General features: G+C 43.8%; 1 protein-coding gene and 2 long non-coding RNA genes across 9 annotated transcripts in view; 2 read left to right on the forward strand and 1 right to left on the reverse strand.

The window, feature by feature from the left end:
* FHL2 (four and a half LIM domains 2) overlaps positions 1 to 7715 on the reverse strand; it is a 36573-nt gene extending 28858 nt beyond the window's left edge. Inside the window, exon 1 of one of the 3 annotated variants that reach the window (XM_039840144.1) lies at positions 7380 to 7715. In XM_039840144.1, the coding sequence (XP_039696078.1) occupies positions 7380 to 7616 (237 nt within the window). In that variant the 5' untranslated portion in view covers positions 7617 to 7715. Of the gene's footprint in view, positions 1 to 5159; positions 5266 to 7379 lie in introns of those variants that run through there. The other 2 variants (XM_039840145.1, XM_039840146.1) reach the window with 2 other exon arrangements.
* Positions 7716 to 7744: 29 nt separating this feature from the next.
* LOC120584469 (uncharacterized) lies at positions 7745 to 10441 on the forward strand. 4 transcript variants are annotated; one of them, XR_005648050.1, is made up of 3 exons: positions 7745 to 8158; positions 8251 to 9029; positions 9376 to 10441. It is a non-coding gene; the product is annotated as an uncharacterized LOC120584469 (long non-coding RNA). The 4 variants fall into 4 exon arrangements; XR_005648048.1 differs by having other exon boundaries at positions 7745 to 7990; positions 8101 to 9029; XR_005648049.1 differs by having other exon boundaries at positions 7745 to 7990.
* A 1251-nt stretch (positions 10442 to 11692) lies between these two features.
* Positions 11693 to 20868, forward strand: part of LOC120584470 (uncharacterized) — a 15518-nt gene continuing 6342 nt past the window's right edge. Inside the window, exons 1-2 of one of the 2 annotated variants that reach the window (XR_005648051.1) lie at positions 11693 to 11951; positions 17190 to 17338. This is a non-coding gene — a long non-coding RNA (uncharacterized LOC120584470). The remainder of the gene's footprint in view (positions 11952 to 17189; positions 17339 to 20868) is intronic. The other variant, XR_005648052.1, reaches the window with a different exon arrangement.

The following is a 20868-nucleotide window of genomic DNA, read 5'->3' on the forward strand; positions in this document are numbered from 1 at the left end:
AAGCTATCCGAGACAACTAGACAGCGCCATCACCGATGTTTCTGTACCCCAGAAGGAACAGTGAGGCTGTGACCTGCTCAGAGAGTCCCACTGGGATGAGGCACTTGGTTTGGCTCCCCATTCCTGTAGGTTTGTTTCTGATGATGGTGGGTCTCTCTCCCTCCTCGCTCCTTCTCCCTCCTCGCTCCTTATCTTCCTAAGAAGTCACTGCAGTTTCAATGATTAGGAGAGCACTTTTGCTTAAACCAACGGGTTAGGTGTAAGGTGAGGACCTGTCACTTATTAGGAACAGGGCAGGGCGCACTTTATCTGAGAAGATCCTCTTAGGGACTCCCAGAGAATTCTATAAAGCCCAAACCCTGAGAGTCAAAGTAAGTAGCCCATTAGCCAAAGAGAAAATGAAGAACTTCTCTCTGTCACAGTGTTTAAAATCAGTTCTCTCTTAATTAAACGCTACCAAATAGAATATTCTTTTAAAAAATTTGTGCTTTTAAAATTACACCATCAATTTTAAGCCTCTTTTTAATGGGAACAATTATCTACGACCCTACAGGAGACGTTCCCTGTAACTTTCCATGTTTTAGTCCTATAAAACACCTGACTATTCATTCATTCAAGAAGCATCAGTTGACCTGGAACTGTTGTGTCAGAAGTTACGCAAAGTGCGGGAGATACAAGATGAATAAGATACAGGCCATCCCTGAAGGAACGTGTAGTCTAGTGGGAAAAACAGATATACATCAGACTATAGGGCTCCCTGCTCAGGGCAGTCATGGAGAGATGCCCAGGGCACTATGAGGGCTCAGGGGAGGGGTTCTGAGCCATTCTTCCCCAGAGAGCAGGGCAGGCTTCCTGGAGGAGATGTTATTTTTGCTGGGAAAGATTAGTCAGCTGATACTGAGGGCCAAGGGGCAGGGTGAATAGAGGTACGGAGATAAGAAACAGGGAAGGGTGAGCGGACACCCCAGGAAGATGGGAGAGAGTGGGATCACTCAGCAGTAGGAAAGATGAAGCTGAAAAGAGAGTCAAGGCCCAGAAAAGGAGGGCCGATGGCTTTGATCATGAATGCAGATGTGCCCTGTAGGCAATGGGTTTTAGCATGTATGCTCCTGCAGCCTGCTGGATGGAAGGGAGACAGGAAGGCCCTGACGACAGTTCACTGCGTAGCAGCCAGCTTTTCTAGGTGGGGTTGGGGGAGCCAAAGCAGAAGGGCGATGGCTCTTTAAAAATGTGTAGGGTGTCAGAGTATGCTTCTGAATCAAATAAAAACAGGACATCTTGGTTCTGTAAGGATCGTTTTAACCTAATGGTGTGCAATCGCTGACCTTCTCTGACCCTCAGTACCCCTCCTGACAGGTTATAAGTATATCATCTGGTCCATTACCTGGAACACAGAATGTGACAAGGATAAGCAACAGCCTGCAAGGAGACACTTGAACATGAGGCATGACTGCTGACTTGCTATTTCATTGAATCAAGTCCAAATGACAGTGTCCTGGAGTTCTCATCCCTTTCGAGGGTGAAATCACTCTGATGTCATTCTCCCTTCAGCCTTGAACAACCAGGCTTGAAAAAGCTAGATCTCAGGGAACATGCTTGGCTCCAGGCTAAGCTAACTGCACAGGGCAAGGCAAGTCCCAGGTGCAGCTGGCAGGGCTGGGACGGCCTGGGGAGCGCTTTGATCTCTGAGTCTCTGTCACACTGGCATTCAGCCAGATGTGAGGATAAAGGCTCAGAGCGCAATGGAGCAGGGATGCACCGGGCTCACCTCCCGAGGAATAGTTACTATTTAAAAATCTACAGATTTGAAACGTGGGTTATTTTTATCTTCTCAGATTTAAAAACTATAAAACAGAGTTTGAGAGGGAAAATGTCAGAGCTAGGGAGAGAAAAGAGACACACACGAAAAAAGAGAGACGGGACATGAAAAGAGAGGAAGGGGAAGTGGAGAGAGGTGGTAAGGAGGAGATGGAGAAAGAGGTGGTGAGGAGGGAAGAAACAAGGTCGAGAGAGGCAAGGACGTTGAGAGCCAGGACACTTGGCATTTGTTTTGACCAGAAAGGTTCCTTGAGAATGCAGGGAGGGGGCCGGCGTGGTGGACAGCCCCCGCTGGGCATGCTGGCCAGGTCCGAGTTTCATGAACTTGGCCCATCTTTCCCACGTGGACCTGCTGAGCCACGCTTGGCCTATCACAGCCGGATTTTCAAAAGAAGGCTCAGGAAAGCATTCTTTCCAATGATCCTTTCATTAAACTACCTATTTTGAGCTGACCCCAAAGGGGCCACTTCCCTCCTCCCCTCAGACCAAGTGTTTTTCTAGATCGATCGACCTTTAGGATACTCCTCTCACAGTTGATTCCTAAAGAGAAACCTGCGAACGTTCCCCAATCCTGCCTGTGACACGAGAAGCTTCAGTCAGTCAGTCAGTCCTGATAAAGCTATGCCCACCTTTAAATGCCACCAGGGATGCACATAGGAAATTCCATCGCTTGTCAGCAACCAACCAGACTTTTTTGGAGAGAATTAAGAAAATCAGTCTGTTGCATGTGGGCTCTTTTTCGATGTGCGTTTAAAAATACAATGCTCTCATGATACCGCATGACAATGTGACTGCTTGTGTCCAAGCCATAAACGCTGGGAAGGTGAGCACCACGTATTGCTGCGGGCTCACTAGCAGGTGACAAACACGGGGTCAGGTGCTTCATAAATACTCACAAAATGAATGAACAAATGAGTGAACGAGCAAATGAAGACAGCCATTCCAGAGGACAAATGCGTAGGCAAAAATCAAGAATAAAGGCGAGGAATGTTTTATGTGAATGTTTTATGTACAACAGACCCAAAGTGTAATATGGCTTGGAATCTGATGCCATTAAACTTTCCAATGTCACGGACCCTGAGCTTCATTTTTTCTCCTCCATCACTAGCCTCTTTCTCCCTTCCAGATAAACTGCAGCTTCCACAGCAGGGAGAACTTTATTGTGTTTGGACTCTAAATCCATGTGAACACACAGCTGCACAGTCCAGGCTGAGTCCTGGTCAGATCAAGAAGCAAAAGCCAGGCAGGAGGCACTTGCAAGCATGTCTGCAAAGAATGTTCTTGATCCCCTGACACAGGCTACATGTATCCGTGAAAGGCCCTGGACCTTCCACAAAGACACAGAGCAAAAATCCTCACCCCACATTCTTTTCATTAGTCTAGCTGATCTGTTTCTTTTAAATAAAAAACTCTGGTGAAAGGGAGAGGAGGGCCAATCCAAGGGATGTTGCTATTTAAAAAAAAAAAAAATGTAATAACGTACCCGGAATCCACTTGAAATCGATTTTTAATAGATTGTTGGTAAGGCGTAAGGTTGACTATGCTCGCTGCTATACGATATATTTGTGGATTAATTTAATGAGCCTTTACTGGTTATATCTACAGGCAGGGGTCAGAGATGAATTATAATTTGGTATATAATCTGGTAACTTTCAAAAACTTAAAAAGTCTTGATTCGTCTTTGATAAAGAAATGGTTCGTGTCAGAGACATGCTTGAATAAGGTAAACTAGTGTCTTCCAAATTAACTTTTGAAAATGGAATAATGAAAAAAGTGGAGACATAATAAATGTCAAGTTTCTGATCGTAAGTCCACAAATACAAGACTAGTGATGTCCCACAGACTTTTAAATCCAGTCAGTAAGAATGTATGAGGTAACCACTATTTTCCACATACTGTCTTAGGTACTGGGAGGCTGAGATAAGACATACAATTTCTGACAGAGTTCCAGACCAGTTCTAGCTCCAAAGAATTTAAATCACCTTCAAGACACTATCTTGTAATTTAATCTCAAAACATGCCAGTTTAGTAGATGCTAGACAAGTATAATTATGCAGGCTAGAATGTCAGGCTGCCTCAGGTTCCTAAATCATCTAGCATTGGGGGAGGGTGAGAGGGAGACCCCAAGCTACAGCTCCTTCATTGCCTTCCTGGGAACGCATGAACAAGTCATTTACGGGCTCACTCTCCCTCACCAGCCTCGTCCAGTCTCCAAAAGGCAGCCTGTTGTTTACACTCTGTCTGCCTGGCCTTTTCCTTTGGCGACCCCCGCCTTCCACGGAAGATTGGCCTCTTCATTTTCCCAGCCCTGTTCCCTTGTGGCGTTTCTTTAGCATACCGCATCAGGACACACTGCATCGGGACCCTGTCACGATTGTAGCACATATCCTGCTACTCTGTGCATGGACTGGCTAAGTCTTATTTGTTCCAAAAGTCTTATCATCAAACATAGACAGATCTATTCTCTTTCTGACGAAAACCTAAATATTTACAGACTTCAAGTGTGCCCTTTGAATGAGTTTTATTTACCTATAAACAAGGCAGTCACTTCTCTTAGTGGCATAGACATCTCTTGCCTTAGTACCATAAGCCTAAAGAAGATCTTTAAGTCACAGTCTGAATCAGGGCAAGGAAGATATGGATTATGAGGGCTGAAGACAAGTGTGGTACCATGTGACGTCCGAGTTCAGGCCAGGTGTGAGAATCACTGTGAGGACCGGACTAATGACGGAGAGACCAAATGCTGCCCCAAATCTCTCATTAGGTCCCCAAGAAGACAACTGTATTTTACAGCAACAGGAAAATCAAGACCGTCAGTACCAAAGGAGATGGGATTTTAAAAAGGTGAGACGGAGAGCTGGTGGGGAGAATTTTTAAGCAAAGTTAATGGGGTTCTCCAGAGAAACACAACCCAATAGGAGAATGAATATATACATAAAGCCTGAGAACCAGGAGAGCCAATGGTGTAAGTTCCAGTTCAGAAGCTGGCAGGCTCAAGACCCAAGAAGAGCTGACATTTCAGTCCAAGTCCAAAGGCTGGAAAGAACCACTGTCCCAGCTCAGCAGTCAGGCCAGCGGAGCTCCTTCTAGCTCAGCTTTTCTCTTCGATTCTGGCCTTCAAGCGATTGGATGAGGCCCACCCACATTGAGAAGGACAATCTGCTTCACTCAGTCTACCAATTCAAAAGTTAATGTCACCCAGAAACACCTCACAGACACCCAGAAATCACATTTGTGTCTAGGCACCCCACGGCCCAGTCAAGTTGATTTAACTTTGACCGTCTCAGGGCTAAAGTTCAAATTCACAATGCAGGACAAATGAGCCAATTCATCTGACTCACCCCAAAGTCACAGTGCCAGCTTGGTCTCCTAAAGATGGAGCTCTCAGTCACTCGGGAAGAACCTATGCATTTTGTTTGAGGTGGTCATCTTGAGGAAGTGGCTCTCACAGTATAATTCCACATGATCAATGGACTTTGAAAAAATTATTATAATAAAATGACACAGGAAGTATCCAATATCTCTTTTCGTTAGCCCAAGCATAAGGAAGTTTGTATCTCATGGCATCTGAGTCAGAGAGAAGCTTTCCTACTCCATCCCCCTTGCTGACAAATGAGGCAGCCTGAGGCTCGGATCCCGGGTAACCCACTCTCTATGCCAGACAGAAATAAAACCCAGGCCTCTTGAAGCCCAGTCTAATTTTTTTCAATATTCTACTGGGCATTTTTGTCTACAACTTAGATTCCTTTAAGAACTGAAAGTGGTTTAACTAGCAATCTTGGGTCAAAATCTGCAGCGTAATACCTCATTGAAATATTCAGGTGTGCCCCTAAAGTTTAGTGGTTAGAACTAAGGCTCTTGAGTTAAGCTGTCTGGGGTCAGATCACAGTACCACTTTACAGGCTGGAAAATGTTAAGCAAAAGTTACTTTGATCTCTCTGTGCTTCTGTTTATCTGTAAAAACCAAGATAACATTAAATATGAATACAATGCCTTTGATTACAGGCTGCGCATCGACTCTGCTAACAAGCCACTGTCATATCCCTGTTTTCTGGTTGAAGAAACTGAGGCACAAAGAGATTTGGTGACTGGGCCAAGGTTACACAGCCTGTGGCTGAGGGATGGGGACGTGAACTCAGGTAGCCCAGATACAGTGCGTGCATGCCCACTAGCTCGTCACACCTACCTTCTGGCATATTCGTGGGGATTAAATGAGACTGTGAACATAAGAGCCTAGAATAGTGCCTGGTACTCAGCAAGCCAATTCAACTGTTATTGAATTGTCTATGCCACTAAGAGAAGTGACTGCCTTGTTTATAGGTAAATAAAACTCATTTAAATGCTTTAAAATGCTTTACACAGCAGCATGTTATTAACATGCTGCTGTGTAAAGCATTTTAAAGCATTTAAAACATGGTGGAAACCTAATTCCATATCTTAATTGATAATCCTTCAAAATTCAGAGTGAGCTAAATCTGAAAAACACGGTGAAAAAAAATTTATATAAATGTACTGTGAAGCATTCTTCTTTGAGTTAGGTTTCGTGGAAGTTTAATTGCTCATCAGGAGCCCCTGTACTCCTAAAACTTGCCTCAAATGTTTTTTGGTCTAAACCCCCTTCGGGATAGCAAAGCCTCCTCCCTCTAACATATTACTATAAAACATAGGTGAGCAGAGATAGTGCCAAAAGTGCCAGAAAGATCTGGCCTTGTGTTTTGAACACAGTTCTCCTGATTATAAGCCTAAATTATGATTTATTATCTTCCAAAATAAATGCAAGAGGAGCAGCCATGGAAGGCAGCTGTATACCTGTCAGTCTACCTGGCTTAGACTAGTTCCAATGAAACCCAAATTGAGATTTGAAAGTAAGTATGACTGATTCTTCATGTAAAATAGTAAACAATATTTAACACTCTGCTCACAATTTCAGGTATGGTATCACACAAGTGCAATTTAAGATTAGATTTTTTTGTTGTTGTTTAAATAAACCCATTTCGTTAAACCTGGCGATTCGGTTTTTTAATTTCCCCATGAGTTAATGCGAGTTAATGCCACACCTCAAGCTCCACTACTTTCTACTTAAGGGAAAGGCCTCGGACATACTACACAGACGGATGGCGGCCAGAGTCCAAGCCTCCAGGGAAGGGGGTGGTCACATTCCCACGCTTGGACCCGCGGCCAGCCTTTGCCCAGGGCTCACCCGTGGGTGGCACAGCCCTCCTCGCCACCCAGCAGTGACCCATCTGACTAGAACATGGACTGCGTTCCAACGAGGATGAGGCTGGGGGAGGGGAAGGGTATCCCTGTGCCTCCCACCAGGGTTAGCTTACTCTCCCGGGGTCAACCGCTCTGCTCCCCTCTCCCAGGGGACCCCCACCTCACCGCCCGGCTCCGCACTCCCTGAGTCTCCTCCATCGCTCGGCTCACCACTCCCCCGGTCCCTCACCACCGCCCGGCTCCCCACTTCCTGGGTCACTCCCATTACTTGGCTTCCCTCTCCCCGCGTCTCCCCCATTGCTAGACTCTCCTGTACGAGGGTCTCTCCCAACCGCTCCGCTTGCCTGTCCCGGAGTCTCCCCTACGGCTTGGCTCCTCAGTCCGCAAGCCACGCGGGTGGATCCCCGTCTTCCTCCCGGTAACCCGGGGCGGTGGCACTCACCGCGCGGCTGGCAGGCGCTCCTGGACGGGGCGGGTAGGAGGTCCCCGGCAGCGGTGCTGGTGGCGGCGGCTCCTGGCTGCGGCTCCGGAGCCGGCCGAGTGGAGCGCAGCCTCCCGCCCTGGCGAACCCCGCGTGTCATTTGACCATATAAGGAGACAGACGCACGCCTCCGAGGCGCCGGCGGCGCGGGCTCGGCGTGCTGGCACTGGGTCCCGGGCGCAGGGGGCGCCGGGGCGCGGGGGGCGAGCGCTTTCCGTCTGCTGGTCGTCGCGCCACCTCCCCCAGCTGCAGGATCTCAACACTTTGTTGGCTTTGGGCTTTTCCACGTTGCCTCGGGGTCTATAGCGCACCGGGGTGACGTGAGACTTCGCCCCTGGCCTTGCCTCACAGGGGCGACTTGGGAGCGAGGGCCACTGGCCGCCGACGAGGCGACTCAAGACCCGCCCGGGAGGAATGGCAGGAATCTGCCGGGTTCACGGAATGAGAGGCAGGCCTAAGCCTGAGAAGATGCAGGTGAGGCGGAGGAATGGACCTGGACCGGGTCACTCATCTGGTCTTTCGAGGGCAGGAGGCACGCGCCTGAATGTGTTTGCACCGTGGGCTTTTTCCGCCTTATCCTGCAGACCTCTCTCTGTCACGAAATGAACGCAGCAGATGGCCAAAAAGAATGGACAATGCCAGGTTCTTTGTTCCGATAGGGGACAGGGAAAGGTCCAAATCCCCAACATTTCAGGGGCTAAAGGGCTGTTTATATGTTCTGTTGTCCTCTCCAGGGAGGGAAAACAAAAGTGAGATGGAGAGCGTGCCTCCCACACTCAAAATCCTCTGCCCGAAGCACGGTTTGGACTGATGGTACCCTGCAGCCTCCCCGGAGAAAAAGCACAGGCTGAGTCCCATGTCTGGGCAAGGGGCATCTGGAAAGAGACGTTTGCTCTCGAATAGGTGGCTGGCCTCTACATGCGGACGGGTGGAAGGTGAGCTGATGGACAGCGAAGGCACAGTAGAAATATCGTCGGTAGACGTATTATCTTTAACATCCAGTGGGCTTCGGAGAAGGAAGAGCTATTAGATTGTTCTCTTTTGGTTGACGCTTAATGTCTGGTGTTATTTTAGAGGCTCCCTGTGGATCTCCATCATGGAATCAGAATTTGAGAGCCATCACATTAGCTGCCACTTACTGAGCGCTAATTCTATGTGTATCTCATTTGATCCTCACTCATTTGAGGTAAGGGGTTTGTGGTGAGGACCATATCAGAGAGATTTGCTCATGGCCTCCTGAGCAAGCATTATGCCATCTGAAATTTGAACTGGAGTCTGTCAAATGGCAAAGCCTTGCAAGTAACTTACAGGGTATGAAATGGGCGTCATCTCATCCGTTGTTCCAGTGCCTTCCAGAGGGCTAAGACAGGAGCCCAGCCAGAACTGGGTGGGGAAATCCAGTCTTTCCTTCTCCATTCCTCCCAGAACCCCACAACTTCTCACCAAGAAGGGAAGTACCCTCTCCTGACCTGAATTCCCACTGACAGTCAAGGCTACTGTCTCAAGACGAACTGTGCGTAGAAAAGTTTTTTCCTCCAGACTTGTTTATATTGTTGCAAATCACAAAATAATCTCCCAATTCTCAAATGACGAATATAAAACTTCAGTTTTTAAAAACAAGTTTAAAAAATAATGAAACAATTTCTGCATTTATCTTCTTTTGGCTAACTTAATTTTATTATTTTATTTAGCTTTCTGAGTTGTGTTTTTAACTCATTTATTTTCATTTTTATTGACATAATTATTTAGTTCTACAAATCTAATAATTGCTTTATCTGTGCCATACAGATTCTGAAATTTTGTATTTTCTTTATTAAGAAATTCTACAATTTACTTTTTTATTCTTTTTTGACTTAAAGGATAGAGGAACGTATTAAATGATCCTATGAAGATGTAATCAGCAAAATCCAGACTCTGGAAGCGAATTTACCCAGTTTCTACAATAATGTCTAAGAAGAAAGAAAAAAAGGAAGGAAGAAAGGAAGGAAGAAAGGAAGGAAGAAAGGAAGGAAGAAGGAACAAAGGAAAAGGAACGAGAGAAAGGAAAGGGAAGGAGAGAGATGGAGGAGGAAAGAAAATATTAAAAAAGACAACCAACTGCAGTGAATGAATGGAGCGTACTTGGGTTCTGAATCAAAGAACAAACTTTAAAAATTAAATTTTCATGAGACGAAAATGTGATACTAATAGGATATTTGATATTAATAAATTATTATTATTTTTTAGGTGTGATAATGAAGTCACACACATTTTTAGAGCCCTTACTTTTCAGAAATAGTATGAAAATATTTACCAATGAATCAGCCATGGATAAATAGTAACCACTGAGGCTGGGTGATGGGTTTGTGGGGTGGGGCTCTACACTAGTCTCGATCTTTTTCTAAGGCTTGAAAAAGTCCATAACGAAAGTTTTTAAAATTATAAATGCACATAGCATTTGCCCCTCATCCAACATTTCCCCTTACAGGAAATTATCGTACCAATTGACTTGCTCATGAATAAATTGATATACATACAATAGGAATCATTGTAGAAATGTTTGGAATAGCAAAATACTGGACCATGTTATACGTTCATCAACAGAGTCTAGTTAAATATTGTATGGTACATTTTAGAATTATTTTTAGATGTATCTGTTAAAAAGAACAATGTGGTTACATTTATTGATTTGACATGCTGTCCAAGATATATCAACTAAAAGAAAAGTTGAGACCACTTATAGATAGTAACTAACCGTTTGTGTTAATGAACAAAGAAGAGAGACAATATAAACATGTAAACCTAATAACTGTTTTATCTGTGCCATACAGATTCCGAAATGTTGGTTTTTTTATTATTATTTTAAGAAATTTTACAATTTAATTTTGTATTTCCCTTTTGTCCTAAAGGACAGAGAACATAATAAATGACCCTATGAAGATGTAATCAGCGAAATCAAGTGTTTGTCTCTGGGGAAAACGGGGGGCTGGGGCTATGAAGTGAAAGTGAGATTGATTTTTACTACATACCCTTTTGTTTCTTTTTAATTTTGAGTTACATAAATATATTATCCATTCAAAAATAATATTTTAAAAATTAATGCCACACATACTCCTTTAAGAAACATCAGAAACAAATTTGTTAAACTGAGTTTATAGAAAGTCAAAGGAGCTTTGCTAAAAATAGAAGAAGAAAAGCGATTCCAGGCTAAATGACATATACTTTTCTGAACAATTTAAATCAAAGGACAAACTATTAATAAAATAAATTTACACAAGATATTCTGGTAAATGTATTTTGAAAAGTTCTACCTTCTATACCATTGTATTCCCAAGACCTAACTACAGTGCATGACACATAGCATGCTTAATAAATATAGATATGGAATAAATGGATGTATCACAGAATTGTGACAAGTCTTTCATTTTGAAATCGCTTACAGTATAACGAATAGAATAGTGCAGAAAATATAATGCAATCTGTAGCAGTACAGCTTGATCTCTGGAATCAGGCCTGAATTTGAATGCCTGTCTAGCTCTACCACAAAACCCTCAGTTTGCTCAAATGTAAAATGGGCTAATAATATATACTTTAGAAAATTGTTGGGAAGATCCTTTCTCATGATACGTGTATACTGCTTAACCACTTATTAGTTTAGTCCTTGGCACATAGTAAGCCTTCAGTAAATATTAGCTTCTATTCCATGGTATTTTATTAGATGGTAAAGGGGAGATGGATCCAAAATAAGAAGGAAACACAAAGGTGGTTAAAAGGTACAAACTTTCAGTTATAAGAAAAATAAACACTGGGGATATCATGCACAGCATGGTAACTACAGATAATACTATAGTGCATATTTGAAAGTTGCTAAGAGAGTAGATCTTAAAAGTTCTCATCACAAGAAAAACATTGTAACTATGCATGGTGATGGATATTAACTAGATTTACTGGGATGATCATTCATAATATAGATAGTAGTAAATCATTATGTTGTACACTTGAAACTAGTATAATGTTATATGTCAATTATACAGATCTTAATTTTTAAAAAATGAAATAATTTTCATCAGAAGGAAGGGTTAAGGTTTAGGTCCTGTTCTAAAGATGAGATTGTCTTTAAAAAAAAAAAAATCCCTGCTATAGATAAAAGGCTAGTTCATGGAAGAAAAAAATTAAGAAATTATATTTTCTGGGAAAGGGATCAAGTGGCAACTGATACGTTACTCAAGCTCTTCTCTTATTTATTTTGGTTCTCCTTCTCCAGCAACATGGCCCTAACTTCTTCCTCTCTTGTTGTGGGGTTTCAGGGAGAGGCGTAGCTAGGAAGGGAGGGAAGAAAGGGAAGACTTTGTGGCGTAGGCCAGGAGTTCTCAAAGTGCAGTCTGGGCCCAGCGGCAGCAGGATCACCCGGAAACGTTAGAAGCAAACACTCTCGGGCCCAACTCTGTTTCAACAGGTAATTCAGATGACTGACAGTGCTTCTGGGTAAAATACCCGCTAGGGATTCCAGCTCTGGACTCAGTAATTTACCTGAAACCTAGGAGATGTCGGTTTCTACAGGGGGAGGGAGTAGGAACAGACATAGACTAAACATAGGCCAGCCTCAGGAACTCCAAACTCCAATTACAAGTATTATTTAACTCTGTCAGGTACCTCATGGGAGGGATATACAAGGTAGAAAACTTACAAGGTGAAAAGTTCCAGCCTGTGTCTCAATGATACAAATGCTGACACAATTCTCTCCACTGAGAATGTCGAGAGGAAAAGAAAGGCAGAGCTCCTAGGAGTGTGCCAGCACTGCAGACCAGGTGGTAGGTAGTCAGGTGGGCCAAGGAGGCTGGCGGGCCAGGCCCCACGCCACAGGCACCAGGAGACCTCACCATCATGAGGAAGAACGGGAACGCATGAACACATGAGGGCGTGGTGGTGGTGGTGGTGGTGGTCTGATAGCCTTACATTAGTTAGCCTAACTGACCGTTGCAGTGAAGATTTTTAGAGCTTTTATTCCATTCAAGAAATAGGAATTCTCACAGGCATTTCCACCCACTCAAACCTGGGCAGGAAACTGGTGGATGATTTGCCGTTGATTCAGAGGTAATCATTCTTAATTGTCTCAGATGGTTGGAGGGTGAGTAAGTGTCTCAGATCATAAAAGCTGGTGGTCAGGATCCCAGGTGGGTAGCAGGTGAGAAGGAGCCTCCCCATGACACAGCTCCCAGACCCCAGTATGGTGGCTCTGACACCTGGGCTCACTTTTCCTGAAAGTACTACTTTCCTGAATCAAGCAGAGAAACCTCTACGGAAAGGGATCCTACTAGCAGGGTGGTCACCTACCTGTGCTCATGCTCGGTGCAAATGTCCTCCCCAGCAAAGGAAAGAACTTGGTCTGCTACAGCCACATTCTAGTAGGACCCAAATATTGTTCCCTTGACTGTTAGACTTTTAGGAAAAGCTCAGTCCTCCATGAAAACCAAGCTCTTTTCCTTCCCCTTTCTCCTCTGCCATGCTCTGGTTAGGAGGGAAAATGCTTAGGCTCTTTCTTAAGACGCAAAGTTTCCATATCTTATTTCTTCGCCCTCTCTTTTTCACAAACCGATTTAGTGGATGCAAATAGTCAGTGTTTGAAGGCTGAAAATATGTCTGACTCTGAGCCAAATCCACAAACAGCTCCATGATTCTGAGTTTGCCATCACTGGTTAATCTGATTTGGAGCATTTGATACAAGTTTCCATGTGGCTTTGATAAGTCATTAAAGAAGTTTCTTTTTGGTGGCTTAATGACCAATAAAATGAAGCCATTCACACCGCAGTTGCGGTCAGTTGTGGGTCAGGAAATGCGGCTGGAAAATTTTTAATAATGTGTACCCAGAAAAAGTTTGCTTCTTGTTTGAGATCTTTTGTCTCTGATTTTAATTCTTTTTTGCAGTAACCCATTCACTTCTCTGCTTGCCAGCAGTTTTTTTTTCCCCCTTTATGAGCTATTCCAAAAGCCATTTAAGAGAAGTGTGTCTGAGGTCTGTGCAAACCTGGCAGCACCCTACTTTGAATGAAACATGTTTGCTTCCCTAAAATACCTGAAACTCTTGTGGCTTCTGACACTTCTTCCTGGCATCTAGAAATGGGAGCTTTTCATGCCTCACTTGTTTCTCAGAATGTTGATTTTAAACTACACTGAAATCTGGATTTTCTTTGTGAATTAAATTTATGAGTCAGTGCTGCAACTTTAAAATAGCAAGCTCTTTCTCCCCTGCCACCAAAGTCCTTTTGTACTATTTCTGCTTTAATCAGAGTCATTAATAGAAAATCACTGGTCTAACTAGGAAGACCCAGGGCAGCCAGATCCTGGGAGGGGGAGTGGGGTGCGCTGCACTCCAGGTCCAGCTTCCTCTGTGGAGCAGTGTGTGCACCACAGGTAACAAACACTCTTAACCTTTGTGAGTATCCCCACCTCACCTGTGAAACAAAGGATGTACCACCTCTCTTCTTGCCTTAAAGGGTTATTTCAAATTATTTAGAGTTTCTTCAAGTCATTTTTACTGCTAATCAATAATTGAACATTTTCTAGACTGTCGCCTGTGGATTATTCTTCACCACAGTGTGGATTTGTGTATAATAAAAAAGCTATTTTTTAATGTTGCTTTATGTTCTTCTAAAAAACAAGTTAAGAAATAACTTTCACCTATTTCAGAAAGTGCTTTAACATTGGACCTGAGAGTCATGACAGAGCTTTCTGGAACAGCCAAGCTTCTTTCTACATCATTGCAATAGTAATTGACTGCTGAAATACCAGGAAAAAATTTTCTAAAATGTCTGACCTTCAGCATATCCTGGCAGTACTATGTGCCCCTCCAAAAAAAATCTTTTGAAATTCTGGGCTATCCTAACTGCCACATAGTTTCGGAAACTTCTGCACAGTTAGAGATGCTGAGCAATTATTCTGTAACAGTCCCAGATGAGTCACCCGCCTCCTCACGGGGACAAAAGGGGCTCTAGTGGCAAATTACCATAGGATACCTAAAAAAGTTCTTAAATTTGAGATGACTTTTTCTTTTTCTTTCTTTATTCTTTTGCCTTCTTTTCAACAACTTGAAATTATATTTCCATCTTGCATATGGCCTTGCCGTAACCCAGCTCCCTGCCTCATTAACATTCGATGAACTCAGTTCTCTCTTCTGCCCTGTTTCCGTGGTGGCTCTTTCTCTATGTTGAGATTGGCCCCTTGAGTTTCCAGATCATGAAAAAAGCAGAGGAAGAACATGCTTGAGAGGCTTATTTTTCTAAGAATAAGTTTGGATTGTTATCAGGTCAGGAGAGCAGGGGCTGCGATCTTTGAGACCCCTTCCAGCTCATTCTCTTTGCTCCCACATGTTCCACCTGTAGCCAGTGGGGGAAGATGCCTTTCTTCACTCTGCACTGCCCGGCAAACTCTTGTTTATACATTGAAACAAAGATGAAGTGTCTCCCCTAGAAAGGCTGTGCGGGGTACCCATTGATAACCTCATTTGTGATCATTCCGTATTATCTCATCTTTCTCTCGTTTATAATAACAACAAAGGAAAGAGTGTGACCCCTTAGGGGCAAGGATTGGGACCTTCATTTCTGTATTCTCTGTCATTTGCATTTTGGTTCATATTTACTGAATTCAATTACAGTTTCCTGAAAAATTCCTAAACAAATATAGAGTTGCCATACAAGGGCTCATATGAGCCTACTTGAACCAAAGAAATCCAGCCCACTGCCCATTCAGGCAGTTGTTTGCAAATTGGATCTCTGGGCTTTGCAGAGATCCAGCTTACAAACAACCTGAACTAAAGCAAAGCAGAAGGGTGGGAATTTCTCCCTGGCAGTGGAGATACTGTACGAGGCTGAAAATGGGGCTTCAAGGGTCAACATGGGGAAGTTCTTGGGATGGAGCTCTGTGAAGTGGGGCTGCATCTCCTGATCTGCCCCCGCACTCCCAACCCCCTGCCCCTGCTGCCCCGGGCCTTATTCAACTACTAAGCACAATGTCCACCGAGGGATTTCCTTAAAGTTCTACATCCTTGTGCAAACTAAAGCCATGGTCTTCATTTTTAGCAACTGAATGCAGTGTTCACGTCTAAATAATGCTTGGGGCATGTTTGGTTTTCTAGTGAATACTTTTTAAAAAGTCTATCTATTCCAATGGAAACATAGAAAACAAGAATTCTGTCTCCCACAGAAACCTGTTAAGGTTCTCTCCTCGATGGCTGCAGGAGCACGTGTTGCAGGTCATTTGTGGAAGCGGGTCTACTTGCACTTGCCTATTTAGTGGTAACAACTCAGCTGGAAGAGGGGCCCCCACCCTTGCAGTGTGCTTTCGGTAGGCAGGCTGCAGAGATGGGCCCAGATAGGAGCGCATGGCTCATCTCCCTCCAACCATACCTACTTCAAGGTGAAATCACTAGGGAAGACAAACTGGCCTATTTCCTTCATTCACTCACATTACTGAGGTATAAACAGCATCAAAGGTAGACAGATTAATAAGCTTGTTCTTTCCTTGACTGTTGCCATCCATACTCACAGGGCCAAGTGGGGGGCTTTCCACGCTACATAATCTTATTTTTTACTTAACCATCAACAGGCAGTCTCAGGTCACCTCCCAACCAAGACAGGAGCCAACACTTTTGCATTTGCAGACTTTGCTTATGGGGAGTACACCTTCACAGTGAGAATTTGTTTTGGACAGGTCTCTCTTGCTCATTTGCAAGGAGGGCACAGTAAATAGATAGGGGCAGTGTCTCCTTGCTTGAGCGGAACTAATCTGGCTGATAGTCAATGAACGTAAACTTGACATCCCTGATTCTACAATGTGGAGTGTAAGATGCAACCATTCATCATCACTGCTACCATAAATTTTTTCCTTTGATTGCTGATATGGCGGCAATTTTTGTATAGGAAGGGAAGACAAGTGTAGATTCAGACTCAGAGTCTTGGAAGATTCATTTCTTCCCCTTTTTGTCTGAAGCTCTAGGAAGAGAGGTGGTTTTCATGGGGCTTCAGCTCCAATGTGGTGCCAGGGTGGCAGAGCGATGGCGGCCGGGAGACCGGGAGGGCCCGTGGCAGCCACCAGGAGTGTGGAGCACCTCCTATGAGGTGGGCTGTGGCCCAAAGGAGGAGAAAATCAATGTGCGACGAGGCTTTGGACATAGAGAAGGAACCACAGAGGCCTGCTGGGAAGAACGTTCCAGTGAGAATGCAAGGAGACCATCGGGAGGTAAAACGGAAAAGTGACAGAAAGAAGGAGCAGACATGTTGAGAGGAAGTGAAAAGAAGCTTCTGTTTGGGAAACATGCGAGGAGCCTGTACCTGGCTAGTTAATTTATGCGGGCAAATGAGGTGCTGGATACTATTCACCTGGATGTCAAGAATGGTTTCAGAGCAAAGAGCTGAAATTACCCCAAACTCTCCCAGGACTTAGCTTCCAACTTGGCTTCAGACATGAGGCCATGATTTTATAATCCCAGCAAGACAGCAAACTAAGGAAGGGTAGAGGGGTTTACCGGGTTAGGTCAGCTCCTGAGTTAATGGTAAATGTCACATTTTTGTTCCATAGAATTTGTTAAGGTAGTTGTGCGTAGGACTAACAAAAGTTACCTTTTGGTCTTCTGTTATGGAGAGTCCTGCTTATGACATGCAGTAAATAATGTGATATTATTGCTTAAATGCCTATCAAGGTACTTAGTCTCAGAAAGAGGAGGCGGAGAGAGGACATGAAATCCAGCCTGGTGCCATCTGATGATCATCCTTGACTGCCCTGGAGTCTCAGAGCTGCCTGCCTGGGACAAACTGGAAAAGCACATGCTGCTCTTTCCCATGGGAGCAGGTAAAAAGCTGCAGCCTGGCAGAGCCCTCCCCAGTGTCTGTGCCAGGAGAACAAGCCGACTCCTGCCTGGTTCCTACCACCAGGGCCTGAGGCAGAGTTCACCAGAATGAAGGGGCATTCCAGAGGGTGAGAAATACCGGGAACCCTGGCCTGGTTAAGAGGCTGGGTGGAGACCCCGAGATTACCATCCACCCCCTGGCAAATCTGGAAGCAGATTCAAGAGGCTGGACCCAGAGTTGAGGGCTCACACCAAGGGTGGGACGTAGGAGAGCAGAGGGCAGCATGACTTTTGTCTCCCAAACAGGAGCAGCTTGCCAGCTGGAAGAAGACCTGGGAAGTCAGAAACCCAGGGTAGCTTTATTGGCAACTCCTTCACCTTCTAGAAGCCTGGCCTGTCTGCTTTCTTTCACGGTCCTGACAATATCTGGGCATGTGCCCTGATGAGAAAAATAACCCTGAATAGCTGCAGAAGGAATTATTTTCTCTTCTCTACATCTGGAGGTCTAGGGCTGGCCTGGCAGAGGAGAAGGTTAAGGTGAAGGTTAGCCCAGGTCAGCACAGCCCACTTTAACTGAGAGATTCTCTGAATGTCAGTCAGTTGCCTGCCACCAGATTTATTAGGGCGATGTCTCTGAAGTCTATTCTAACTGCTTATCGCTGGGAAGTGTGTCATATATTACACTGCTGATTGTTGGTGGTGTCCAAAACCAACATTTTGGGTTGTCTTACTCAGACCAGAAGGGTTTTTTGGCACAGGCGACCAGAGAGAAGTGTGTGGTATGCACATCAAGTACCAGCTTGTGTTTTTATTATGCTGGCAACCAGAGGGGTCCACAGAGGTGGAAAAATGGCAGAAAGACTGAAATGAGAAGCAGTGAAATGAGTAATTCCATCTGATAGAAATTAGCAGTGCTATAAAGCCAAGTACAGGAGGCAGTGGTGATGGTTGTGAGCATTTAGAAAAAATTATGTGATAGAAATATGCTTAGTTATTTTAGGAAGTGACACACTGCCTATTAAACCAATCGCAGGTAAGATTTCATGGGTTTAGTATATAGAAGGCTTTTATTTTAAGCTTTCCAAATTTTATTCCATCATTTATAAAATGCCCACCATTTTGGCCCTGAGCCTATAGCTTGTTAAATCCTCATAAAATGTAAAGGGAGGGAGCAGTAATATGAACCAACATGAAAGAATTTCAAATGGGCCTCTGTGGGCACATAGGCACATTACCATCATCACTTTAGATAATTAGACTCATTCATTCTCATCTCAGACAATAAAACTGATCCTAAAATTAAGGCAGAATGACACCCACTACGTTTTAAACTGTAGACAAAATTAAAGGATGTGAGCATAATTTCCTTATATTAGCTTTGGGTTAAAGTTTTAAAATGTAAATTTTAAAAATAAAAACAAATTATAACTTTAGAAAGAGTATTATCAAAGATCAACACTTGTCATGTTTAGAGTAAACTTTTAAAGAAAACAAAGTATAAAGTAATAAACGACATTTCTTTCTGATTAAATCTTTTCAAGCACTACTAATAGCCTTTGCCTCTTTTTCCTGGTTTTAGTTAGAATTTTTTTTCTCTTCTCACCAAAAATCTTAATCTTTGAAATAAAGAATTTGTGAAAGATCCTGGAACTTAAGGCTATTCTGACAATAAAAGCTCATATGACATCCTTCTCATAGCAATTGGATTGAGGTATGTGGGGGAGGAAACTAGCCAGCAGGAACTTGCTGTTTGCTAAGTGATTCATCCTCACAATGCCACATAGATGAAAAAAACTTAGCCTATCCCTTTCAAAGTCCAGCGTAACCGGAAAAGAGGGAGCCAGCTGGGTTAGGATGAGATCCCAACAAGATCAGGTCAGGGTTAAGATATGGAAAGTATATCCTACTTCTGGGTATATATATCTCTAAAAAAATTTAAAGCAGAGTCTCAAAGAAATATTTGCACTTGCACCTCTGTAGCAGCATTATTTGCAATAGACAAGAGGTGGAAGCAACTCAAGTCTCCATCAATGGACAAATGAAAAACACAGTGGAATACACAGTGGAATATTACTCGACCTTAAAAAGAAAGGATTTTCTGACACTTACTACAACGTGGATGAAACTTGAGGACATTATACTAAGTGAAATAAGCCGGTCACAAAAGACAAATACTATATGATTCCACTTTTATGAGGTCCATAGAGTAGTCAAATTCATAGAGACAGAAAGTGGAATGGTGGCTGCCAGGGGCTGGGGAAGGAGAGGTGGAGAGTTAGTTGATGGGTACAAGGTTTCGAGTTTTGCAAGATCAAAATATTCTGGAGATCCATTGCCCGACAATGTTGGAAGTGAGGAAATGGGACAGGGAAGGAGAGAAAGCTAAACAAGGATATGATTTCAGGTCAAGTCGCAGCCTCAGCCTATAAATATATTTAAGGCTACTGAAATGTACACTTAAAAATGGTTAAGATAGTAAAAAAAAAAAAATGATATGGAAAGTGTATATGCATAAAATAATGGCAGCGCAAGAAAAGCCCTTAGCCCGACCTGAGGGTCTATGATGGTTAATTTTATATGTCATGGGGTGCCCACATATTTGGTCAAGCATTATTCTGGGCATTATTGTGAGGGTGTTTCTGCGATGTAATCGGCATGTGAATCAGTAGACTCAGTAGAGCTGAGAAAGATGGGGGTGGATTCATCTGAACAATCCAAGGCCTGAATAGAACAAAAAGGCTGACCCTCCCCAGAGTAAAAGAGAGTTCTTTCTGCTTGACAGACTTCAGGAAAATAGAAAAAACAAGCTTGTGGGAGAAGATGAATTCAGTTTTGACTTATTGAAACTGAAGCACTTTGGAATGTCCATCCAAAGAGCAAATTTTCCCAAACCTGTATGAACAAGCTAGGGCAAGTTCAGAGCTGGTGATGTAGAGGGTTCACTAGCAAAATGATAGTTTAAAAAAACAACACTAGAGTGAGTAAGTCACCCAGGAGGGGATGTGGATTGTGAGGAATGGGTAAAAGGGTAAGTTTCAGGGGCTCTAGAGTTTAAGGTGCAGGCAGAGGAGGCAGCGTCCACATAGACAGTTAAGAAAGGATTCTCAATCAGGTATGAAGACACCAGGAAAGAGGGTGGGACACCAATGATTAAAATATTAAAGAATAGTGGCCAAAAGTGTTGAATGAGGTAGGGGCTGCTAGGGGTTCCTTGGCTGTGGTAACAGGGAGGTTGCAGTGACTTCTGAAATATGTTTCAGTGGAGTAAGAGGGACAGAAGCCAAATTTCAGTAGGTTGAAGTCGAGGGCAATCAAAGATGTGGCAATGATAGTGCGAGAAGTCTGTTGAGAATAAAAGAAAGGAATATAGGTGGGTTTCACAGATAAGGAGACCGGACCCGGGGTAATGAGCTTGAAGTCAGTTAATGGTGCAGACAGGATTCAAACTAGGAGACTGTTTGACTCCAAAGCCTGCTGATTGGTTCTTTCCCTTCCGTGCTGCCTCCCGGGCAAGTCATTTGACTGTCACCAG

Source organism: Pteropus medius, unplaced genomic scaffold, assembly GCF_902729225.1.
Source record: "Pteropus medius unplaced genomic scaffold, Ma_sr-lr_union100, whole genome shotgun sequence".
NCBI lineage: Eukaryota > Metazoa > Chordata > Mammalia > Chiroptera > Pteropodidae > Pteropus > Pteropus medius.